Genomic DNA, 20,525 nt, shown 5'->3' on the forward strand with positions numbered 1-20,525 from the left:
AGACCTTTAGCTCCCAGTGAACAACTCAGCCTTTCCTCCCTGACTGGAAATGGTCCCGTTCATGCAGGCGAGGCTCCTCTTCTTTATGCCACACACTGGCTGCCAAGAGCAGATGCTGATAATGCTACTGACAGTCGGTAAAGAAGAAAAGTGGCCCGAGGCAGTGTGGAGTGATGTCTGCAAATCCTCCTGGATACAGCTTCCTTATTTTTAATATATCTTCGGAGATCAGTTATACATGCTTGTGGGGAATGAATTCAATTTCGCTTAACGTACAGGCGCCCATCCTCCACGGAAGACACTGGGAGATGCTGGCGTGTGATAGCTCCCAGGACATACTTTCAGAAATAAAAGTCATGGCCCCCACTTGCCCCACATGCTGGCCTTGTAATTAGCCTGGGCCTGGCTAATCTCAAAGTTAATTTAAGGGAAGAACCCAGTTGTTTAATTTACACTGACATCTTCTTCCCCCTCTCCACCCACATAAACACCCCCATTTTTCCTGTGTGTAGCCCAGATCCAGGGGCTTAGCAAAACTTCAGTGTCATTCCAAATACAGCATCTTAATTATAATGTGGTCTTCAATATATTATAATTCAAAGCACCTTTTCTGATTGTTTTGAGGACTAGTGTTTAGGAATACATATGCTACTGGTACATTATCTTCAATAAACGCTGGCTGGTTGGGTTTGAAAATAATATTTTACTCTTTATTTTCTCTGACATTCCCACTCTGCTAAGGACTTTCTATAATGATACCAGAGCCTTGAATGTATTGGCCAGTCATTATGCAAATCTTTTGATGTGTGTTCTGTCCTTTAGAGCTCAAAGTGACTAAAGAAGTCTTATTATTGTGATGACTCCCATTTTACAGGTGAGAAAACTGAAGCACAGGAGTTGAAATAACTTGCTTGATGCCATGCAACTGATAAATGGCCAGCAAGGTTTTTGAACCAAGAGCCTGTTTTCTCAGACACCAGGTCACTCTGGGTTGCCACAGTTTAGCCTCCTTAAAGCCCTATGAGGGAGATATTTATGATTCTCATTTTACAGATAAGGAAACTGAGGCTCAGAGCAGCTCAGTGATTTGACAAAGCTGTCAGAGTCAGAACTGAACCCTATGTATGTCCCTCAAAAGCATGTGTTCTCTGTTGAACAATCAGGACAGGGTGCTGGCTTTGCAGTAGCCTGGTTCCTGCTGGTTGCTGCTCGTTGGCGCAAGGCTGTCTGACTGGTGAGCTCACCTGAGTAGATGATGGTGTTCTCCAGACTGGGAAGGGCTGCAACTGTCACTTGGGAGCCAATAAATGGGACAGAAGTGAGAACAGTGCCATGGCAACAATGTTAAGGAGCCCACTGTGTATAGCTCTTGCTGTCAGATCATGGAATAGACATTTGTTCATGCTGTGTGTTGGAGCAGGAGCTTGAGACACCTGCCTTCTTCTCGCCAGCCGCCATATTGCCAGGTCCAATGACTGATATATCCCATCCTACTTCACTTCTCTCTGGCATCCAAATGGCTTCATTACTCCTTCTTCTTGAAATATATTCCTCCCTTGGTTTCAGGACGCCATAGCCCCTTCGTTTCTTTCCTGTATCACTGGCCAGTTCTCTGCTCCTTTATGCAACATCCTTCTGCTTTTTCTGTTCTCTGAATGTTGGGGTCCTTGAACCTTCTCTCACACGTGCAACATTTTGGCTTTTAATACCAACTATCATACTAACGGTATGATTCTCACCAATGACTCCCAGGTGCATGGCATTAGTTTCAGCTCTTTCCTGGACTCAAAGCATGTCTAAGTCCCCTCAGCAACATCTCTGCATGAATGCTTGATAGTTCTCCCAGTCTGAACACAGCCAAACCAGAATTCTTGGCTTTACCATGCAATAGTTACCTCTTGCTCTGAAACAAATTATCACAAAACTTAATGACTTAAAACAATAATAAACATTCACATAGTTTCTTTGGGTCAGATTTCTGTGACTAAACTAGCTGCATGATTCTGGCCTTGAGACTCTCAAGAGGTGGCAGTCAAGATGCCTGCTGGAGCTAGTCCTCTGAACGCTTGACTGGGGCCAGACGATCACTTCTAGGATGGCTCACATGGCTGTTGGAGGAAGGCCTCAGTTTCTGACTCTTGGCAGGAGGTTTTGCCCTTCAGCCTCTCTGTAAGATTCTTGAGTGTTCTCATGACGTGACAGCAGGAGAGACTCAGAGCAAGCAATCCAAGAGAGAAGGCAGTGGAGCCACGATATCTTTCTTGGTCCCAGAAGGCACTGGCTGTCACTTCCACTGTATTCTTTTGATCCCACAGAGGAGCCTAATATGGTGTAGGAGGAGACGACACAAGGATCCTCAGACCCCATCTTGGATGGAGGCTGATTGCCACACTTCATGAGCTTACCCCTGCCCTGCTACTCCTCAGAACATTAAATGGCCTGTTGCTCAGGCCAAAATCCTGGGAGTCATCTTTGATTCTTTCACATTTTAATCCAATCCACCAAAAATCGTGCCAGCTCTATCTTCAGATCCTACCATAGGCCCCAGCATTTCTTATCCCAACTAGAGGACCCTCTCTAATCTCAACTCACATTGACCACAACAAGCTAACTGACATCCCTGTTTCTACCTTTGCCCCAAAGGTCTCTTCTCCTCTAGCACCCAGAGATCAACATCAAGCTCATATCTCTCCTCTCTTCTCAGCAAACTGTAGTGGTTCCCACTTTAATCAGAGTGACTACCAGTGCCCTTGCAATGACCTACATGATCATCCCTCTGGCTTCTTTTCTGGCCATCGTTCATACCAGAAGAGTCCCTATGCTGTTTATGAAGCCTGTATTTGCCTAGAATCCTGTGTGTGCCCTCTGCCCAGATGACCCCTCTCCTATTCCCTCGAGTCAGCCAGATTTCTACTCATTCATCTTAAATCTTTTCCTCTATTTCCCTTCATATCTTTATTACTACTGGACTGCATACTATACACTTACTGGTTTTCTTGGTTATTATATGTCTCCTTCTCTAGAATATAAACCCCATGAGGGCACAAATACCATCCATTTTTATTATCGCTGGACCTTCCTGTGGAACCTGAAATGATGCCTAGCACATAATAGTAGCTCAAGGATTAATTTGTGGACTAAATGAATTAATGAATGTACTACATAGGAACAATGGGCTTATTTGGAAAGATACCACCCAATAGAACTTTCTGCAGTGGTGGAAGTGTTGTGTATCTATGCTTTCAATGTGATGCCTATTAGATACTTAAAATGTGATTAATGTGACTGAAGACCCAAATTTTTATTTTAGTTTTATTTTTTTATTTATTTCATGTTGCCAGTAGCTACCATATTAGAGTAGATCTAGATCCTTGGGGTGGATGGGGCATGGAGACATGTCCATGTCATTTCATGTACATCCCAGTAGAGCTGTAGAGACTTCCTAGGGTACTGTGTTAATAAGGAGCCTGAAGTCCAGTCAAAAATCTTTTCGAGCACCTTCTGTGTACTCAGCACCGTGTTGTCATCAGGATATCACACAGGAGTGCAGTGATTGATTAGTGCCTTAGTCCTGGGCAAAGAGGTGAATGTGTTATGATGTGGTATATTTACCATATGTCACCTTAGTTGTTCCAGAGCTAGTCAGAGGTCCTTCTTGATCCCTCCCAGGGAGTGATTGCTGGAATGTACACCTAGTGTCCTAAAAACCCCTCACTTGACTCCTCCCATCCCTGCTTTGCCTGCCCTCCCTATTCTCCTCTGAGTTCCCTCAATCCAGTCTTCATAACTAGAGTAGAATGTTTTCTGCCGGAATCCTTTCGAGGAATGACCAAATTGGCTTTCACACACATGCTCCTGCAAATTTTGGCATGTGTTTGGCATGTGTTTACCATATAGTCCATACTGAAAAGCTGCTTAGCACAGGGAGTCATATTTTCCCTTTTACCTATACCTGCTAGGTGATGTGTATGGCCCTTACTCCCCTCTAGTATATGAGTTCAAAGGCATGGGGAAAGCATTCTACCCCCAAGATTTCTCACTGAAGACTAACATCCTTGAATGACAGATGGGATCTCTTATTCCTAAAAAAGAAAATAGGGTCCAAACACTAAATAACACCTTGGATAAGGCACATTTTAACTAAAACTTCCCTGTGCTTCACCTGAGTGGAGAAGGTCCTTTCCTAGGAGCAGTGGGTACAGTTGGTGCCCCAACCTTTTCCCTTCATACACCTATTATTTCTGTCTTCCAACATTGCTTTTCTTTGTCTAAGGTGGTAGTTCTCTGGCAAGAGCAATTTTGCCCATATTTTGGGGACATTTAGCAATGTCTCAAGCAATGTGTTTGGTCCTAACTGGCAGAAGTGGCTGCTACTGGCATCTAGTGGGTAGAGTCCAGGGATGATGCTGAACATCCAGGACACACAGGGATGTCACCAACATCAGAGAATTATCTGGACCCCAGAATTAATGGTACCAAGATTGAGAAATTCTGTCACTACCCTCTGGAGCCTGCTCAGCCCAGGACATGGGAAGTCAGAAGTGCCAGGATATTAATATTCATGGAAGTAGGTATTAAACAATGTTTTGAAGGGAGGCAGTTCATAAATACCCCAGCTCTTGGCCCCTCAGATGGGACAGCTCCAAGGTACATGCTTAACATAGTCTCCCAGAGTGGTTGCTTACCTGGTAGAATTCGGTTCCAGTTGCTTGACTGGTGACGTGCTGTGTGTGTTAGGGTTCACCAGAGAGATAACCAGTAAGGGAATGTGTATGTGTACACAGAGTCTTTCCTCTGGGGATGACATTAATCCTTCCACTTAAAGCCTTCAACTGATGGGATGCAGCCTACCCACATTATGGAAGATAATCTGCTTTGCTCAAAATCTACTGATTTAAATGTTAAGCACATCTTAAAAAAGTAAATAAATACTTTCACTGTAATATCTAGACTAGTTTTTGACCAAATAACCAGATGCCATAGCCTCACCAAGATAACACATAAAAATTAGCCATCACACTCAATGACTCACCGTTCATTGGTTTTCCCCTTCTGTGTCTTCACTTCATAACTCCTGGAATCACCTTCCACTACTTGCATTTAAATTCAGGCCTCATAGTCTGCTTCTGGGGATTTTTTTTAAGATTTTATTTTATTTTATTTTATTTTTATTTGACAGGGAGAGTACAAACAGAGGGAGCAGTAGAGGGAGAACTTGATGCAGGACCTGATTCTAGGACCTTGGGATCATGACCTGAGCCCAAGGCTGATGCTTAATCACTTAACCAACTGAGCTACCCAGGCATCCATGCTTCTGGATTTTTTGTAGGGAAAGGAGAAAAGAGTGGCTGGATGGGCAGGTTGTAGGGTAGGTAAAGGGTCTAGAAGCAAGAGCAAGCTTGGTCCTCACAAGGCAAGCATCACCCACAACCACCTCGTGTACGGTGCTCTTCAGTCAGGCCAGCTGTGGCTTGGCTCACTGTGGCATTCAGATCTAGCATGTGAATCCTCTCCATCTGTGTCTGTCTTCCCAGGTGGATTACGATCGAGCACAGATGGTCCTCAGCCCTCCGCTGTCAGGGTCTGACACCTACCCCAGGGGCCCCGCCAAACTACCTCAAAGTCAAAGCAAAGCAGGCTATTCCTCAAGCAGCCACCAGTACCCATCTGGGTACCACAAGGCCACCCTGTACCACCACCCCTCCCTGCAGACCAGTTCCCAGTACATCTCCACGGCTTCTTACCTGAGCTCCCTGAGTATCTCATCCAGCACCTACCCCCCACCCAGCTGGGGCTCCTCTTCAGACCAGCAGCCCTCCAGGGTGTCCCACGAACAGTTTCGGGCTGCTCTACAGCTGGTGGTAAGCCCAGGAGACCCCAGGGAATATTTGGACAACTTTATCAAGATCGGAGAAGGGTCAACCGGCATCGTGTGCATTGCAACCGAGAAACATACAGGGAAACAAGTCGCCGTGAAGAAGATGGACCTCCGGAAGCAACAGAGGCGAGAACTGCTTTTTAATGAGGTAGTTGGTGTGTTCGGATCACTCTTTCTCTCCTATTTAACATTTACTTCCCATTTCAAAATTATTACCTCAGAAAGCACTGAAAATATAAATACAAAGATCACACTCCCATAATCCTTTCTTCTGGTCTTTGTCTCTGCGGGTATGGTTCTCTAAAGTGCTTCATGTGGATCAGCCACCATGACCTTGGCTTGATTCAAACAACCAACCTGTGAGACAGAAAGATGGTACCGCCATGGCCACGATGAAATTTGGACTCAGATAGGTGAAGTGGCTAGCCCAGGGTCACACAGCAGGTCAATGGCATAGCTGGGATTTGAATTCTAGCAGATTCCAAAGACTCATCTTACACTATCCACATGGGTGTATATACATGTTTGTGATACCATGTTTGCCCTTTCTAGCCATTTTTTTCCCCTAAATCTCAGTAAACAGAGGTTAGTTTACCAGTGGATTACCACTCTTTCGGAACTTTAAGATACATGCAATAATGAATTCTTCCTGTGGAGAATAGCGAAAATACAGAAAATGTCCCATAATTTCACAACCAAGAAATAGCCCACATTAATATTTCTGGATTTCCTTTCTGTATTTTTTTCTCTTTAGAAAAAGTAATATACAATACCAACTCCCAGAAAGTTCTTAACAATGAGGACCCTCACTGATGGTCCTATCTCATTCTCCCTAGCACTGGATACTTGTCAAATTATCTCTGTTAATCTGATAGACATGAGTAAATCTTCCTGCTCTAATTAACGCTATTATTACTAGTGAGGGTGAAATTACTTGTATATGTTTTTAGACCATTTTTGTTTTATTAAACCCTATGTCATTTGCATGCTTTCCAATTAGGGTGGTAACATTTGTCTTATTGATAAGTGAGAGCTCTTGATATATTAAGGAATTAACCCTTTTCTATGTATTTGTTGAACATATTTTTCCAGTTCATTTGCCTTTTACACTTATTACTTGAAAGTTCTAAAATGCACATAGGAGGAAAAACATGAATACCTATGTCTAGGGACATAAAATATTTTGGAGTAATATTCCTCTATTGATTTTATGAACCTTTAGGGAAGAGAGATGAGCTTCCGTGGATGGAAAATCTAGGTCTTAAAGATAGCAAGTCAGGATTCCAATGTTAGATAATATGTCAGTCTCTAGCAAAGGATGGACCACACACATATCCTAAAAGACATTATAAAAATGCAATCAAGAATGACTTTGAATTCCTCTTCTATGGAGGCTCACATGAAGCCACATATGGCTTCAACCCCCATGGGTGTTCATTTTCTCATTGTGTTCCACATCGCAGAGAGAGCCCCAGGTGAGTGGGCTTCAGCTTGTCACTTCCACGACACCGATTTCTGGAACTTATTTCCAAATCACAGTGCCAGAACAGCCAGGACAACATAATGTAGATAATTTTGTAATTTATTAATTAACATTAAATCTGAAAATGTCACCAGAAGCAGCCGCGGGTCAATAATTCTTGAAAGCTCTCTCTGGTAAGTTCAAGTTAACCTTGTATATGCCTGAGTCATGTTTGCTTTTACCTTCAAGACCTGTCCTTTGTATTCAGCCCAAACCTCTCTCACACTCAGCCCAGACCTCCTCCCAAGATGTTAAGTTAGCCTCATGTGGCCCTACTCCTGCTGTTCATTTCATTCACTTGTGAAGACCTACTCTTCATTTGCCATTTAGAGTTGGTGACTTTTGCCAGGTTAAACAATGGTAGAGTATGAACAGTGCATTCTAAAGGAGACCCTTAGGAATATCTGTCATACCCTCCCCCCCCCAATGCAAACAGTCAACAAAACTCCCTCTTGTAAGTACAAACCTTGCCAGGGTTCTCCCTGTTTTCACTTTCATTATCCCCAAACCTAGCGTCTGATTGCACTATCATTTTCTCTAAATTGACTAACTGGTTCCTTTCATTATTGCTAGCTACCCTCAATCCTGTCTTTTTGTCTATTGTAGACTCCTGAATAAATCCCCCCATCAATATTTCTTAATCAGTTATACTCACAGCACAGTTGGGGCCATAAGAGAACAGAAAGCCAAATCTCACCATCACAAGTCAAAAAGCATCTTTCCATTTGCCCAGGTTGTGATAATGCGGGATTACCACCATGACAACGTGGTTGACATGTACAACAGCTACCTTGTCGGCGATGAGCTCTGGGTGGTCATGGAATTTCTAGAAGGCGGTGCCTTGACAGACATTGTCACTCATACCAGGTATGTCTCTTCATTCTCCAGACAAATAATTCCAAATGCTTATTATTTCTTATGCAGGGTAAGCCCTCAATGACTATTTTTACAAACTCTTTATAAATTGGAAGCCCTTTGAAGCCAGGGAGTATGACGACCCTTTTTTTTTTAAATTCCCTAAATGCCTATTGTAATATCACGTATGTTTAGTTCATTCATTCAGTTAACATTCTCCTTGTCCTCCAGAAGTTCATTAATACCTAATGATTTTAAGTCAGCAAACTGGTGACAAAGGACTTTCGGTGCCAAACAACAGAATTTCCCATTCTTAGGTATTTTGCTAAAACTGAATTTTATTCTGAGTTGCTATGCTATTGCTCTGTAGTAATACCACCAAGGGTACCTGAGTGGGGAAGAGGCAGATGGAAGATGAGTCAAAGTTTTATGTTATAATAAGAAACCTACATAATTGAAATTCTTTGATTCTGTTTTTAAATAGTCTTGCAAGTAACAATGGTTAATTATCATTATTACCTCTGCTACTTGCTTCCCTGATGTGTCAGTTGTGGTCATTGAATTCAGTGTGTCTTGATCACCTTTTATGTGCCAGGCTCTTTTCTGGGTGCTGGGGACGCAAAAAATACAAACAATTAAAGTCTCAAATATATTCCTTCAAGGATGTCACAAGTTAGAAATAAATATATTATAATATTTGAGCAGTAGTAGAAAGATATATTGAAGTAGCAAAGAATACCTGAGTATCTCTAACAGGGAAAATAAAGAAAGATTTCCAATGTAAGGGGTTAACCAAGATGAGTTTTGAGAGTTGCATAGGAGTTTTCTAAGAAAGCAAGTGGGAGGAAATGGGCATTGAAGGCAGACAAAATATGTGCTAAGACAGTGTTCTTCAGGTTTTAATACGCATACAAATGACCTGTGGGTCTTAGTAAAATGCAGATCCTGATTCAATAGAAGAGGGCATGAGATTCTACTCTAACAAGCTCCCAGATGATGCCAATCCTCCATGTTCATGGACCACAATGGAGAAGCGAGGTTCTAAGGAACAGACATATTAAAAAAAAACAAACCAAACAAACAAACAAATGTTACATTTGGGAAACTTTATAAATTTGCTCTTGGTAGTAAATAATGCTCCAAAGGGATTAGAGATGATTGTCAAGAAGGAAAGGCACAAGATGTTAGCTGATATCACCGAAATGGTGCCTAAACTGTAAGTGAATCTAGGTGAAAAATAGGGGGGAAGCAAGGTAGCAAGAAGGTATTGAGGGACACTGTGAGGGATAGAATATGCTGTTTCTCCCTAAAATCAGGCGGTGTTTCAATCATGACCTTCTACAGCTCTCAGTCTCAGTAGACCACCTAAAAACAAAAGAACATAAGGGAAGACACTGAAGGTTTATGACCAAAATTTCAGATGGCAGATCCCTGTTGGTAAACCCATAGGACCCAACCCTCCCCAAAGTGCATAAGATCATCTTAACTTATAGGAACAAATATACTGAAGAAACCTAAGCTTAAGACAAATGTGACTTGCATCTAAAGCAATTAATAAAAATATATCCAGAGGAGAGGATTTTTTTTTCCTGCCCCAAAAATCTTCAGATAACTACACATGTCTCTCCAGAGCTCTCCTTTTTGTCACGGTTTTTTTCAGTTTTTATTGTGTGTCAGTGGGATCCACTTAAGAGCTAGCCTCTCTGGAATCCATTGTGTTCTCTAATCCTCTCCATCCAGTTTTGTCAATAATTTCCTGTTGAAGGCAGAGAGCTCCAGGGAGTGGAGAGAAGTTGTATGTCAAGGAACTCTTGAATATTTAGAACTTGAAATCCTTTGAATCTTAAGTTTAGAATTTAATTCTTGAGTTATTTGGAGAGATTTTCCTATAGTAGATATTCAATAAAGGCTTTACTGAATGATTGATTGATTAATAAAATAACCCCTTGCTACTCAAAGTGTGGTCTGGAGAATAGCAGTATCAGCATCACCTAGAAGCTTGTTAGCAACGCAGAATCTCGGGCTCTACCCGGACTGACCATACACAAGGTAGCCAGGTACTCAGGCATTTCCTATGGTTACCAATGTTTTAGCCCTACCTAGCATCTTGTTAAATTATATCCTACTGATTTCCAGGAACAGAGGGTTCTAGAAGGCAAGGGAAAGTGCCGAACACTTCAAACATTAACTCCTGTACCTCTAAGAAACAGAGCCAGGATTTGAGTTTGGATTTGATTCCAGTACTGAGGCATCTTTAATCCCAATTCAGGCTTCCTCTCTGCAGAAGTAGGAAAGCGCAGTCTTTCTACAGTGGGTCTTATGCATTTCAAAGCCACTGAATTCAGAATCAGTACTACTTGTCACATATGCCAATTAAAGGTGATTTTTTTAGTCACTGATAGGGGCTCAGATTCCATTAACTTTTGTTGTTGCTGACCTGTAAACTATCTTAATGTCTGCTTCAAATAACTGGAATCCCATGAAATCCTAGAAAAATCAATTTCATTGAAAAAAGTGATTCCTGCTTCTGAATTATTTTTAAAGTATATTTGAGCTCATCCCTGCTGATGATGCTCTAAGTCTCCGAGGGTTCTATGGTGGGCAGACATTAGCCATTTTTTTCACAGTCCAGCACAATGACCAACCCATTCACACAAAACCAAGAGCACAGAAGTCTCTCAGACAGGAACATTTTCTTCTTGCCTGCCGTAGTAGGAGAATGAGGCATTGCTGGAAGAAGCGTCTTCGAAGAGAAAGGGTACCCATTCTCTTTACACCTTTGACCTCCTAATTGGCCACCTCCTTGGATTTTACTTTGGACTCTTAATTTTACTCAGACATAGTTTGCTGGCATCAATAAGACTGACACATATTCAGGGCCATCCATTTCCTTGTCCTGTTGAGTTATGAGTTCCCTGGGGTGATTTTCCAAGGCTGTCCTTGAATTTGGACTCTCGTCAGTTATACCCTCTGTCCCTCCTGACAGTCTCCTCTGTTAGCATGACTGTTTTAGGAGCTCTTTCACATTTGCTATCTGCCTTGAGCCTCACACTGTTTCTGTGAGAGGGAAGTTTTATACCCAGATGAGTTAGGCCTCTGGGGCTTATTTTGATGGTACTGATGTCCAAGTAATTCTTCCCACATAGGTTCTTCATGGCTGAAAATCCATTCATATGAGTTGCATATGATATAGTGGGGACATTGGAAAAGCATGGGTCTGAACTCAAGAAGAGGTGGAGCTGCATTCATAATCTGGTCACTTTCTTAACTGGGTTAACTTGGGCAGGTCACTTGACCTCAGTCTCTTCTGAAGCCAGAACCCTTCTTCAGAAGGGTGCAGCCGTGAAATGTGGGAGCACATATCCAACACTGTGCTTTCCTTTCTCATTCCTAAGGTCAGTTTCTCCAGGAATCATCCAGTCACGCTTAGTTATTAGTAACTAAGTCCAGTTTCCTTCTTAATGGACCTAGGGCAACAGGAATCTTCAGCTCCTGGAGGCAAGGGATCTTAGCGATCCAAAGACCATGTTGTCCAAGTCCAGCTTTAAAGGGAACTGTTGGTGTCTTCATTTCCAAGATGAGGAGAAAATAGACCTGAGGAAGTTAAAAAGCCTTGCTCAAGCTCAGCTATCAGGCATACTTGGAACCTTGGCTCTATGCAGTGCAGTCTCTCTGTAGAACCCTGGAGGTTTATCAATACCTAAGAAATTACCCATGAGAGTCTAAGGAAGTACATTTGCATTAATGACCCAAAAGCCAGCAAATAAACCATTTCCTTTGGCTTATATTTGGCCTCTGTCATCCTCACTGCCAAACCTTAGGTTCTAGGAGTCAGATTCCAAGACTTCTTTGTGCTTGCCTGTAGATTTTCCAGACATGGGCTAGAGAGCATAGACTGGTTCACTAGACCCCAAGGGAGCTGACTCTCTTGATCATTTCAAAGATGTTCTCAAACCTGTCTTTGCTCCTTAAATGTTATTTCCTTTCCAGAATGAATGAAGAACAGATAGCTACCGTCTGTCTATCAGTTCTAAGAGCTCTCTCCTACCTTCACAATCAAGGAGTGATTCACAGGGACATAAAGAGTGACTCCATCCTCCTGACAAGTGATGGCCGGGTAAGATTTCCTGTTTGGCCTCTCCATAGTTTAGCTTGCGACTTTGTCTGTCATGGGCATTATCCCCCTAAGAGCCCTTTCATCTCCCTGGTCACAGTCACCCACTGCCCTTCCCAGCAAGCTTACCAAAAAGGAAATTACCATCCTCTGTGTCATCCTATTAGTCAGGATTATCTGTGATCTGAATTTGATGGATGACTTCCTACTTTAACAATGAGGGTAGGAAGGGATAGAAACTATGGAAATTTCTTTCCATTTTCTTCTATGTTCTTATTTTTGTTGGAGGAAAAGAGATGAATTTTCTGGGGTTTTGTCCACCCTTTTTGTGGAGTTGTGCATGTCTGCAGTATCTCTCAGAGTTCCTGCAGGAAAGAGAAGGCAAACTCCAGTGGACAGCTTGAGGAGAGTTTAATAAAGGTGTGGGCAGAGGTAGACAAGTCCGAAGGAGGAGTACATGACGATTCATGTGGCATTCTAGAATAGTGTGCCACTCTTACTGCCTCATGCCTGAGGAGGGGAGGCCAGGACCCGGCTACTGAAATTTGAAAACAAAGATTATTATATGAAGAGGGATGCCTGGCAGGAACTCTGATCTTCAGTGGAAGACGGCCACAGTGGAGCTATATGATGGGAGCTGGGAGGATCAATATCTGAACTCCCTCAGTTCTTTCCTTCCAGTGTCCTATTGGTACTTCCCATTGGTCGAACCCAATCAGAAGCTATCAGTGGGGTCAACACAGGTTGGCGTCCCAGGAGTCAGAGGGGAGGAGAATAGATCTGGAAAGGCAAACGAAAGATATCCATCAACCCAACTTATCCCTAAGCCCAGACTGCTGCATTTCCCATCCCCATAGCTAGCTCAAGGGAGTCTGCGGAAACTCATCAGCCACACCAGGCTACAAAGAATATAGACTACAGTAGCCAAGGAAAGAATGAGTTGGCATTTCAAAGCAGTCTTAGTTAGACGGTAGAGTTTTGAAGCATAGATTTTTATCATCTAGGCCCTTTTAATCTCCTAGAAACTCCCACCACAGGTAATGGCACTGGCGTGCAGGGAGCCAGTTGTCCCATTAGTACACCTGTCCTTTACAACCCAGCAATCTCAGCCATCTGGGAAATGTTCACATCACAGCAGAACTGCCCAGGAACAATCCGAGGGCAGCTAAAAGAAATTCTTCCCAACACTTCAGCTTTTTTTCTGTTTTAAAGAGATTGTCAATTCTACTGTGGAAAATGCAAGAAATTCAGAAAAGTATAAAGGACAAAATAAAGATCACCCTTAATGCATTTCCCATTCTCCCCATATTTCCCTGTACATGTACTTGCAAACTTGGGATTATTTTTAATGGGTAGTTTAAGTCCTGCTTTTTGCATTACTCAGGCTGATTTTTTTTTTTTTTTTAGAAAGAGGGTATGGGAGGGTGCATTAGTCAGTTCTTGCTACGTAACAAACCACTCTACACTCAGTGGCTTAAAAGGACAATCACGTATTTGCTCACAGTTCTGTGAGTCAGCATTTGGACTGTCCTCCTGGAACAGCTTGTCTCTACTCCATGGCCATCAGCTGAGCTCACTTTTCATTTGTTGTCAGCCTTCTGTTGATGGTCTCATTCATTTGCCCAGAGCTTTGTCATGGGTCCCCCATCTCCCAGAAGATTCTCCCAGACTTATTCCCATGGTGCCTATGGCAAGGTTACTCAGATCAGCAAGAGAGGCAAGCTCCATGGCACGCTTTTGAACCCTATCCTTAAATCTTGTTTGCTAATGTCCATTTTGGCCAAAGTGAGTCGCACAGCCAAGCCTAGATGCAAGGGATGGGAAGATGGATTCCACCTCTTGATGAGAGAAGATGCAGAGTCACATTGCAAAGGGATGTAGGTATAGGAAGGGGAAGGATATGTGGCCATGTTGCACAATTTCCTAAAGTGTGGGGGAGCTGTGAGAAAAGTCTGGGACCTTCCCCTGGCCTGAGTCAAGAGAGTACTTAAACAAGGTTCCATGACTTTGGAACATAATTCACAAAGCACTGAACTGATCCGCAAATGGGTCCTGGGGACTACTGATGCTTACAGGAAAAAAAGAAAAAGAAAAAAGCAGAATGGTTTCAAGCAGGCTTTTCCCCTTCCTAGAGATTGATGACAAAAGCTTTCTTGCTACAAGCACATGTCAGATGGCAATATCAGACATGAGACTAAGATAATTCATTGTTTAATCAGCTCAAAGATCTCCCCTTCCCACGGTACACAGGTTATTAAAATCATTCAGTATCATTCTCAAGGGCAGAACCTATGCTCCACACACTTCTTGAATTTCCATGTACCCAGCAAAGAGCTCCCAAGGACTGGCACATGGTGAATGCTTTTAGCCTTACTGGTTTGTTCACTCACTCCTTCCGTAAATATTCCCTAAATGTCTACTGCTTTCCAGAGACAGTTGTAGGTCCTAAGGATAAAAACAGCAAAACCACTACTTACATTAAGCTTATTTGGGGCATGGAGGTGGGATAAATACACAAAATCACTCTAGACAGGTGGTGATAAGCACTAAGTTTTCCATAATTAATTTAAGCAGAGTAAGAATATGGTAGAAAGTGATAGAGGATGGGATCAGAGAAGGCCCCTCTGAGGTGGTGATACTACAGCAGAGACTGCGTGGGTCCTATGGCTGTCAGGGTTGAGAATGTTCCAGAAGAGGGAGCAAGCAGCATGTTGAGTAGATCCTATGGGTCTTAGGTATGTGTCCCAGAGTATGCTCTTTCACATTTCAGAACAACATACCATGTTGATTCCATTGGGCTTCTTCAGTTTCTATAGAGAAAGGAAACTTTTTTTTTTTTTTTTTGAGAATGCGAGTGAAGACCTAATGTGAACACTTCAAGATTTGAACTAATTTATTTGTACCAATTTATTAGAGTCTGAAGTTTTACATTGGAGAAAGCACCCTCATTTTTTTTATTGTCATTGTAACAAATCACTCCAACACTTGGGGTCTTAAATCAAAAGTCATTTAGGATTTTTACATGGCTCTGAGGATTGGCTGGGCTCAGCTAGCCAGGACCACTCTGACTTGTAGTTAGATGATGCATCTGGAAGTCTTCCTCACTTACATGTGCTGGCTGGGGGCTGGGCACTCAGCTGAGCTGTCAACCAGAACACCCATGATGTGACCTCTCCGTATGGCCTTCCTCTCAGCATGGACGCTGGATTCCAAGAGCAAGGGTCCTAAGAAAACAAGGTTTATGACATAACCTTGAAGTCCCATAACGCCACATCCACTGTACTTTCAGTTCTTCCAGTTCAGGAGGAGGGAATTTAAAACCCTCCTCGGTGGGAAGAGGATTGACTCCTGTCGTCAAAGGAGCTCATGGGCTGGGGCATAATATTGCTGGCTTTTTCTGGAAAATGTTATCTGTCACACAAGCTATAATGAGTTTTCTTGTTGTTGAGAGATGTGCAGCATCATTAACCCTTAGAGAAATACAAATTAAAACTAGCAGATATCACTTCACATCTATCCGAATGGCTAAAGTGAAAAGTAGCGATAATACCACTTATCCACACACTACTGGTGGGAGTGTGGAACAGTACAGCCTCTCCGAAATATGAGTCCTTTCAGAACTAAAAATTGCATGTGACCAGTAATTGCCTTCTTAGGCATATATTCCAGAAACATGGAAACTTATTTTCACACATAAACTTGCACATATATGTTTGTAGCAGTTTCATTTATTATAGCTTGGACCTAGAAACTACCTGAGTGTCCTTCCAAGGGTTAGTGGTTACACAAACTGTGATGTGTTTATACCATGGAACACCAGGCAAAAACAAAAACAAAAACAAAGAAGAAGAAGAAGAAACCAGTGATACAATAAGCACTTAGATGAAGGAATTGTGCTGAGTGGGAAAAAGCCAATCTCAAAAAGATGCATTTCACATACTTCCATTTATATAACATTTGTGAAATAGCATAATTATAGAAATGCAGGGAAGATTAGTGGTTGCAGGGGTGAAAGACTGCAGGGTGACTGTAAAGGGGTAGCCCGAGGAGTCTTATGGTGATGGGACAATTGAGTACCATTTTTTAAATTAATTAATTTATTTTAGAGAGCATGTGAAAGCAAGGGGAGAGACAGAAGAAGAGAGAGAGAATCTCAAGTGGACTCCCCACTGAGTGCAAAGCTAGATACATGGCTGAGGCTTACAACCCTGAGATCATGACCTGAACTGAAATTGAGAGTTGGATGTTTAATCAACTGAGACACCCATATGTTCCAAGGGGCAATTGGGTACCTTTACAGTGTTGTTGGTTACTCAAGGCTACAATTGCAATTGCAAAGTATATACACACTTAAACACTACATACATAAATGAGTTCATGTACAAATGAATAAACCTGAACAATGTCTATGGGATGTACCAACATTAGTTTCTTGGTGTTGATATTGTACTATAGTTTTACAAGATGCCAACATTAGGAAGGACTGGGTACACATTGCTTTGCAACTTCCTATGGATCTACAGTTATTTTAAAATAAAAAACTAAAAGAGACAGTGAATTGCTTAAGTTTGTTTCAAAGGATAAATCTCTGGGGTGCCTGGGTAACTTCGGTGGTTAAGCATCTGAGTCTCGATCTCAGGGTCATGAGTTAGTTTGAGCCCAACACTGGGCTCCATGCTGGAGGTGGACCCTACTTTAAAAAGGAAAAAAAAAAAAAAAAGGATACATCCTTTTTGGCCTCTAAAAAAGACTAGAAGGGAAATTGTGAAGCTTCAATATAAATGATAGCTAATGAGTCACTAATTTGTATTAAGCAGGGGGGATATGGTATTTGGATTTGAAAGGGAAAATAAATAGCATATCACAGGTGGTTGCAAGAATTGCATGAAATAATTTGTGTAAAACCATCAAAAGTAAACCAGGTCCAACACAGAAGCTCAAAAAGGGTGATCCCCCCCACCCTGGAACTTAAGGGTGGAATAAATTCATTAACAATTGTTTTTTGGCCTGAGGCTTACATTTGAGATATGATACTTAGGAGCCACTTCACAGGGATTGATTTAACTTTTACCAAATTCACCAGCTACAATGGAATTCAAACCCCTGACCTATTAATCCCAGTGCCTATTTTGAAAAGGGACATACACAGTGATTTTTATAGTCCCCCCCCCTTTTTTTTAACTAAAAATTTATTGCCACAATTTAAGAATCAGGAGATGTCACAGAAAATTTCAGATTCCCATCTTCCTTTAAAAAAAAAAAAAAATCAAAGTATCTGACAATGCTGTGCCTGCCTTCACACATGGCAGTCCCGGCGGTGGTGTGCTCAGGGTGACTGGTGTTTAAGCTGATGCTGTTGCTACCGCATCTTCACCAGACTTCCTCAACTCGCTCCCCCTCCCAGTGCCACCCCTAGCAGCTCTTTTCCTGGAAACTTTCTCCAGCCTCTGTGGTCTGGTCTCCCAGTCCAGAACCCAGGCTAGAAATTCCAGGGAATTAACGTTCACCCTCCCTTGGGGCAGCCCAGGATCACCTGATGGAAGCTGGGGTATAAACACCCCAGCTGCCTTGCCCTTGGGTAGACATGTTCTACCCAATCTCCCGGACTTCCTCGTCATGAGTAAGCTCTGGTTCCCACATTGCTGGGGACTGGCTGCCTTCCCTGCCTACTTCACTACCAGTGTTTTATGTATCTCCCCAATAAATGACTTGCACTTGTCTTGTGATGTGCTCAGAGGGAGAGGGGACTAAACCAACGTACTGCACAGGTGCAGTGTAATGTGTGTGCACTCTCTTCTTTCACAGGATTGCAAACCAAGGTAAAGGATAGCTATGGGGCCATAGAAGGCAACTAGGGCCTTGAGACTGTTCCACATCCCCTTTCCTGGGCCCTGACAGCCAGGACAGTGTCTCTTCACCGAAGACATGTACGCCTAGTTTTTCATAGTCTCCACCTGGCCTGTTAAATTTGTCTTTTGGCACCTTTAGGCATTTGAGTGTTTTTGTGTCTCGAATACGTAGAGTTCTACAGTTAGAAGAAGACCTGAAGATTATCTCCCAGAAGCTGTTCATAAATGAAGAGAGACGTGAGCATATTACACAGCATGCGTAAATTGATTCCTTTACCACAGCATCTGAGATATTCCCAGACTCTAGGCCTCTTCCTTTCCCTGCAAGAAGCACAGACTGAGAAGTCAAGAGACTGTGTCTGAGTCCTCCTCTCTATTGCCTTCCTGTTGTTGTAGTCTTGGGCAAGTTCCCGCCCTGTCCCACTCCGTCAAATGGCAGAGAACTGGCTGAGGCCTCCGTATTGATCCAGCTTAGGTGCTCTGATGCCCTCCCTCTCCTCTTCAGCTTAGCAGTTGAAGAAGTGGGTCCAAAACTGGAGACCCCTTCATCAGTCTGGCCCCTTCTAGTACCTCTCTCCACTCCTTTGTCCCGGATCATTGCTCTTCTTAAAACAAATTTAAGAACTATAGCGAGCATGAAAACCAATGGGGTCTTTGGCTTAAAAACAAATTCCTGAGTCCACTCACCAGAGATTCTGATTCCAGGCAGCCTGGGTGATACCCAAAAGCCTGCATCCCTTTCAAGTTCCCAGAAAATGCCAGTGCTACCCACTGTGAGTATCACTGCCTTAAAAGAAGCATCCAGAAACCAGGCACAAACGGATCCATCTTTTTGCCTTAGCAAAAACCTGGAGCAGAAGCATGAATTCTTCAGAGTGTAGGCAGTTTACAAAATGAGGGTTTTACCCTCTCTCTAAAACCTCTAGCTATTTTGTGGGTAGACTCTCCCTGCCTTCTCCTCCTCCAGCCATGGTTTTGTGCAACCCCTGATTCCTAGCCAGGACCGGCTGAGATGACTAGGATTTCAGCTTTAAAGAGCAGCTTTGAGCCCTAAGCTCTAGTTTCTCCTCTGGCCCCTGGGGAAGAAGCTGCATCACCTCCTTTTAAGGGACTAGCAGTGTGCTAGCTGCAATTCTCTTAGCCTAGCTGCATTAGTGAGACAAAGCATTTCCTAGTCTACCATGTTGTACCATTCTACGTGAAATAAGGCTCAGCTTAGAGTCTGTGTGATTTGCTTTGAAGATCTGCCTATGGTGCTTTATTGTACTCATTATTTGAGTTCTCATTATCTACTTGCAGATTGGTTTGGATGAGTATTGTGTGCAATTATGTTCTTCTGGAGAATTGTCTCTTTTATGTCCTTGGATGAGTAAAAAATTCATGTAAAAGGGCTTTCACGTCTACAGCGGAGGAACAGACCTAGCTTCCTGTGTTGAGTTTCAGTTTCTCAGCTTACATATTGTCAGGGAGATAATTATTAGTCTGGCAGATTTGGGGTCTTTTTTTCTGTCTGGAAAAAGAAAGCCGCACCAGAGGTATTGACATTAAAAACTGCCAACGTCAAAATGCTGATGCATTCACCTGCTTAGTTCAGGTTTTTTAAAACATTTTTTTTTAAATGTTTTAGCGAATTTGTTCCTCCCCCACTGTCTGCATAGTAGGGTTACGAATTTACTCACATTAAAGCTTTGGAAATAACCACACACATGCACACACAATTATATTTTATCTGTTTCTTAAAACTGATCTAGACTTCTTCACGAAGCTCTACTGATTAAAACAAACAAACAAAGGCAACTCTTAATTTAATCTATTAAATTCAGTCTACTTAAGTAAACATTGTCTATTAAAGTTCAGCCACATTATGGTAAGCCTTAACTGATAGCTTTAGAACCTCAGACTTTCAGATTTGGCCACCATCTACTTCCTCTTCTCATTTCCCACCCCTCTCTTTCTCAAGGACTCTGGGAGAATAAGGGACAAATGTTGCTTCTGAGAACTCAAGGTGACAGATGTAAGACTCATCTTCTTGTTCCTCTTTGGTCCCTGCCTTGGCATAACTGGCCTCTTCTGCTACCAGGACTGGTGACCACTGGTCCCACAGCTCTGGGCTTTTCAAAAGAGTGCCTCTGCTGCATGTCACAACTCCAGCCTCTTGGTTCAAGTCTTGAAAACCATCCTGAGGCTCCTCATGTCAACCATAGGCCTGTGCCAGGAATTTTTCCATTCCTTCATTGAGATCTGGAGGATCTTCTGGAACCCTGCACAAGAGACAGAGACCATGGAAGCCAATAGCACTGCCTCAAG

At 42.7% G+C, this 20,525-nt stretch overlaps 1 protein-coding gene across 1 annotated transcript in view; it reads left to right on the forward strand.

The window, feature by feature from the left end:
* PAK5 (p21 (RAC1) activated kinase 5) overlaps nt 1-20,525 on the forward strand; it is a 103,465-nt gene that overhangs the window by 73,758 nt on the left and 9,182 nt on the right. The window contains exons 3-5 of the mRNA XM_004751554.3: nt 5,535-6,026; nt 8,134-8,267; nt 12,246-12,372. Coding sequence (XP_004751611.1) covers nt 5,535-6,026; nt 8,134-8,267; nt 12,246-12,372 — 753 coding nt within the window. The remainder of the gene's footprint in view (nt 1-5,534; nt 6,027-8,133; nt 8,268-12,245; nt 12,373-20,525) is intronic.

The sequence above is a fragment of the Mustela putorius genome, unplaced genomic scaffold (genome assembly GCF_011764305.1).
Source record: "Mustela putorius furo isolate JIRA1106 unplaced genomic scaffold, ASM1176430v1.1 tig00000874_pilon_pilon_pilon, whole genome shotgun sequence".
Taxonomy (NCBI): Eukaryota; Metazoa; Chordata; class Mammalia; order Carnivora; family Mustelidae; genus Mustela; species Mustela putorius.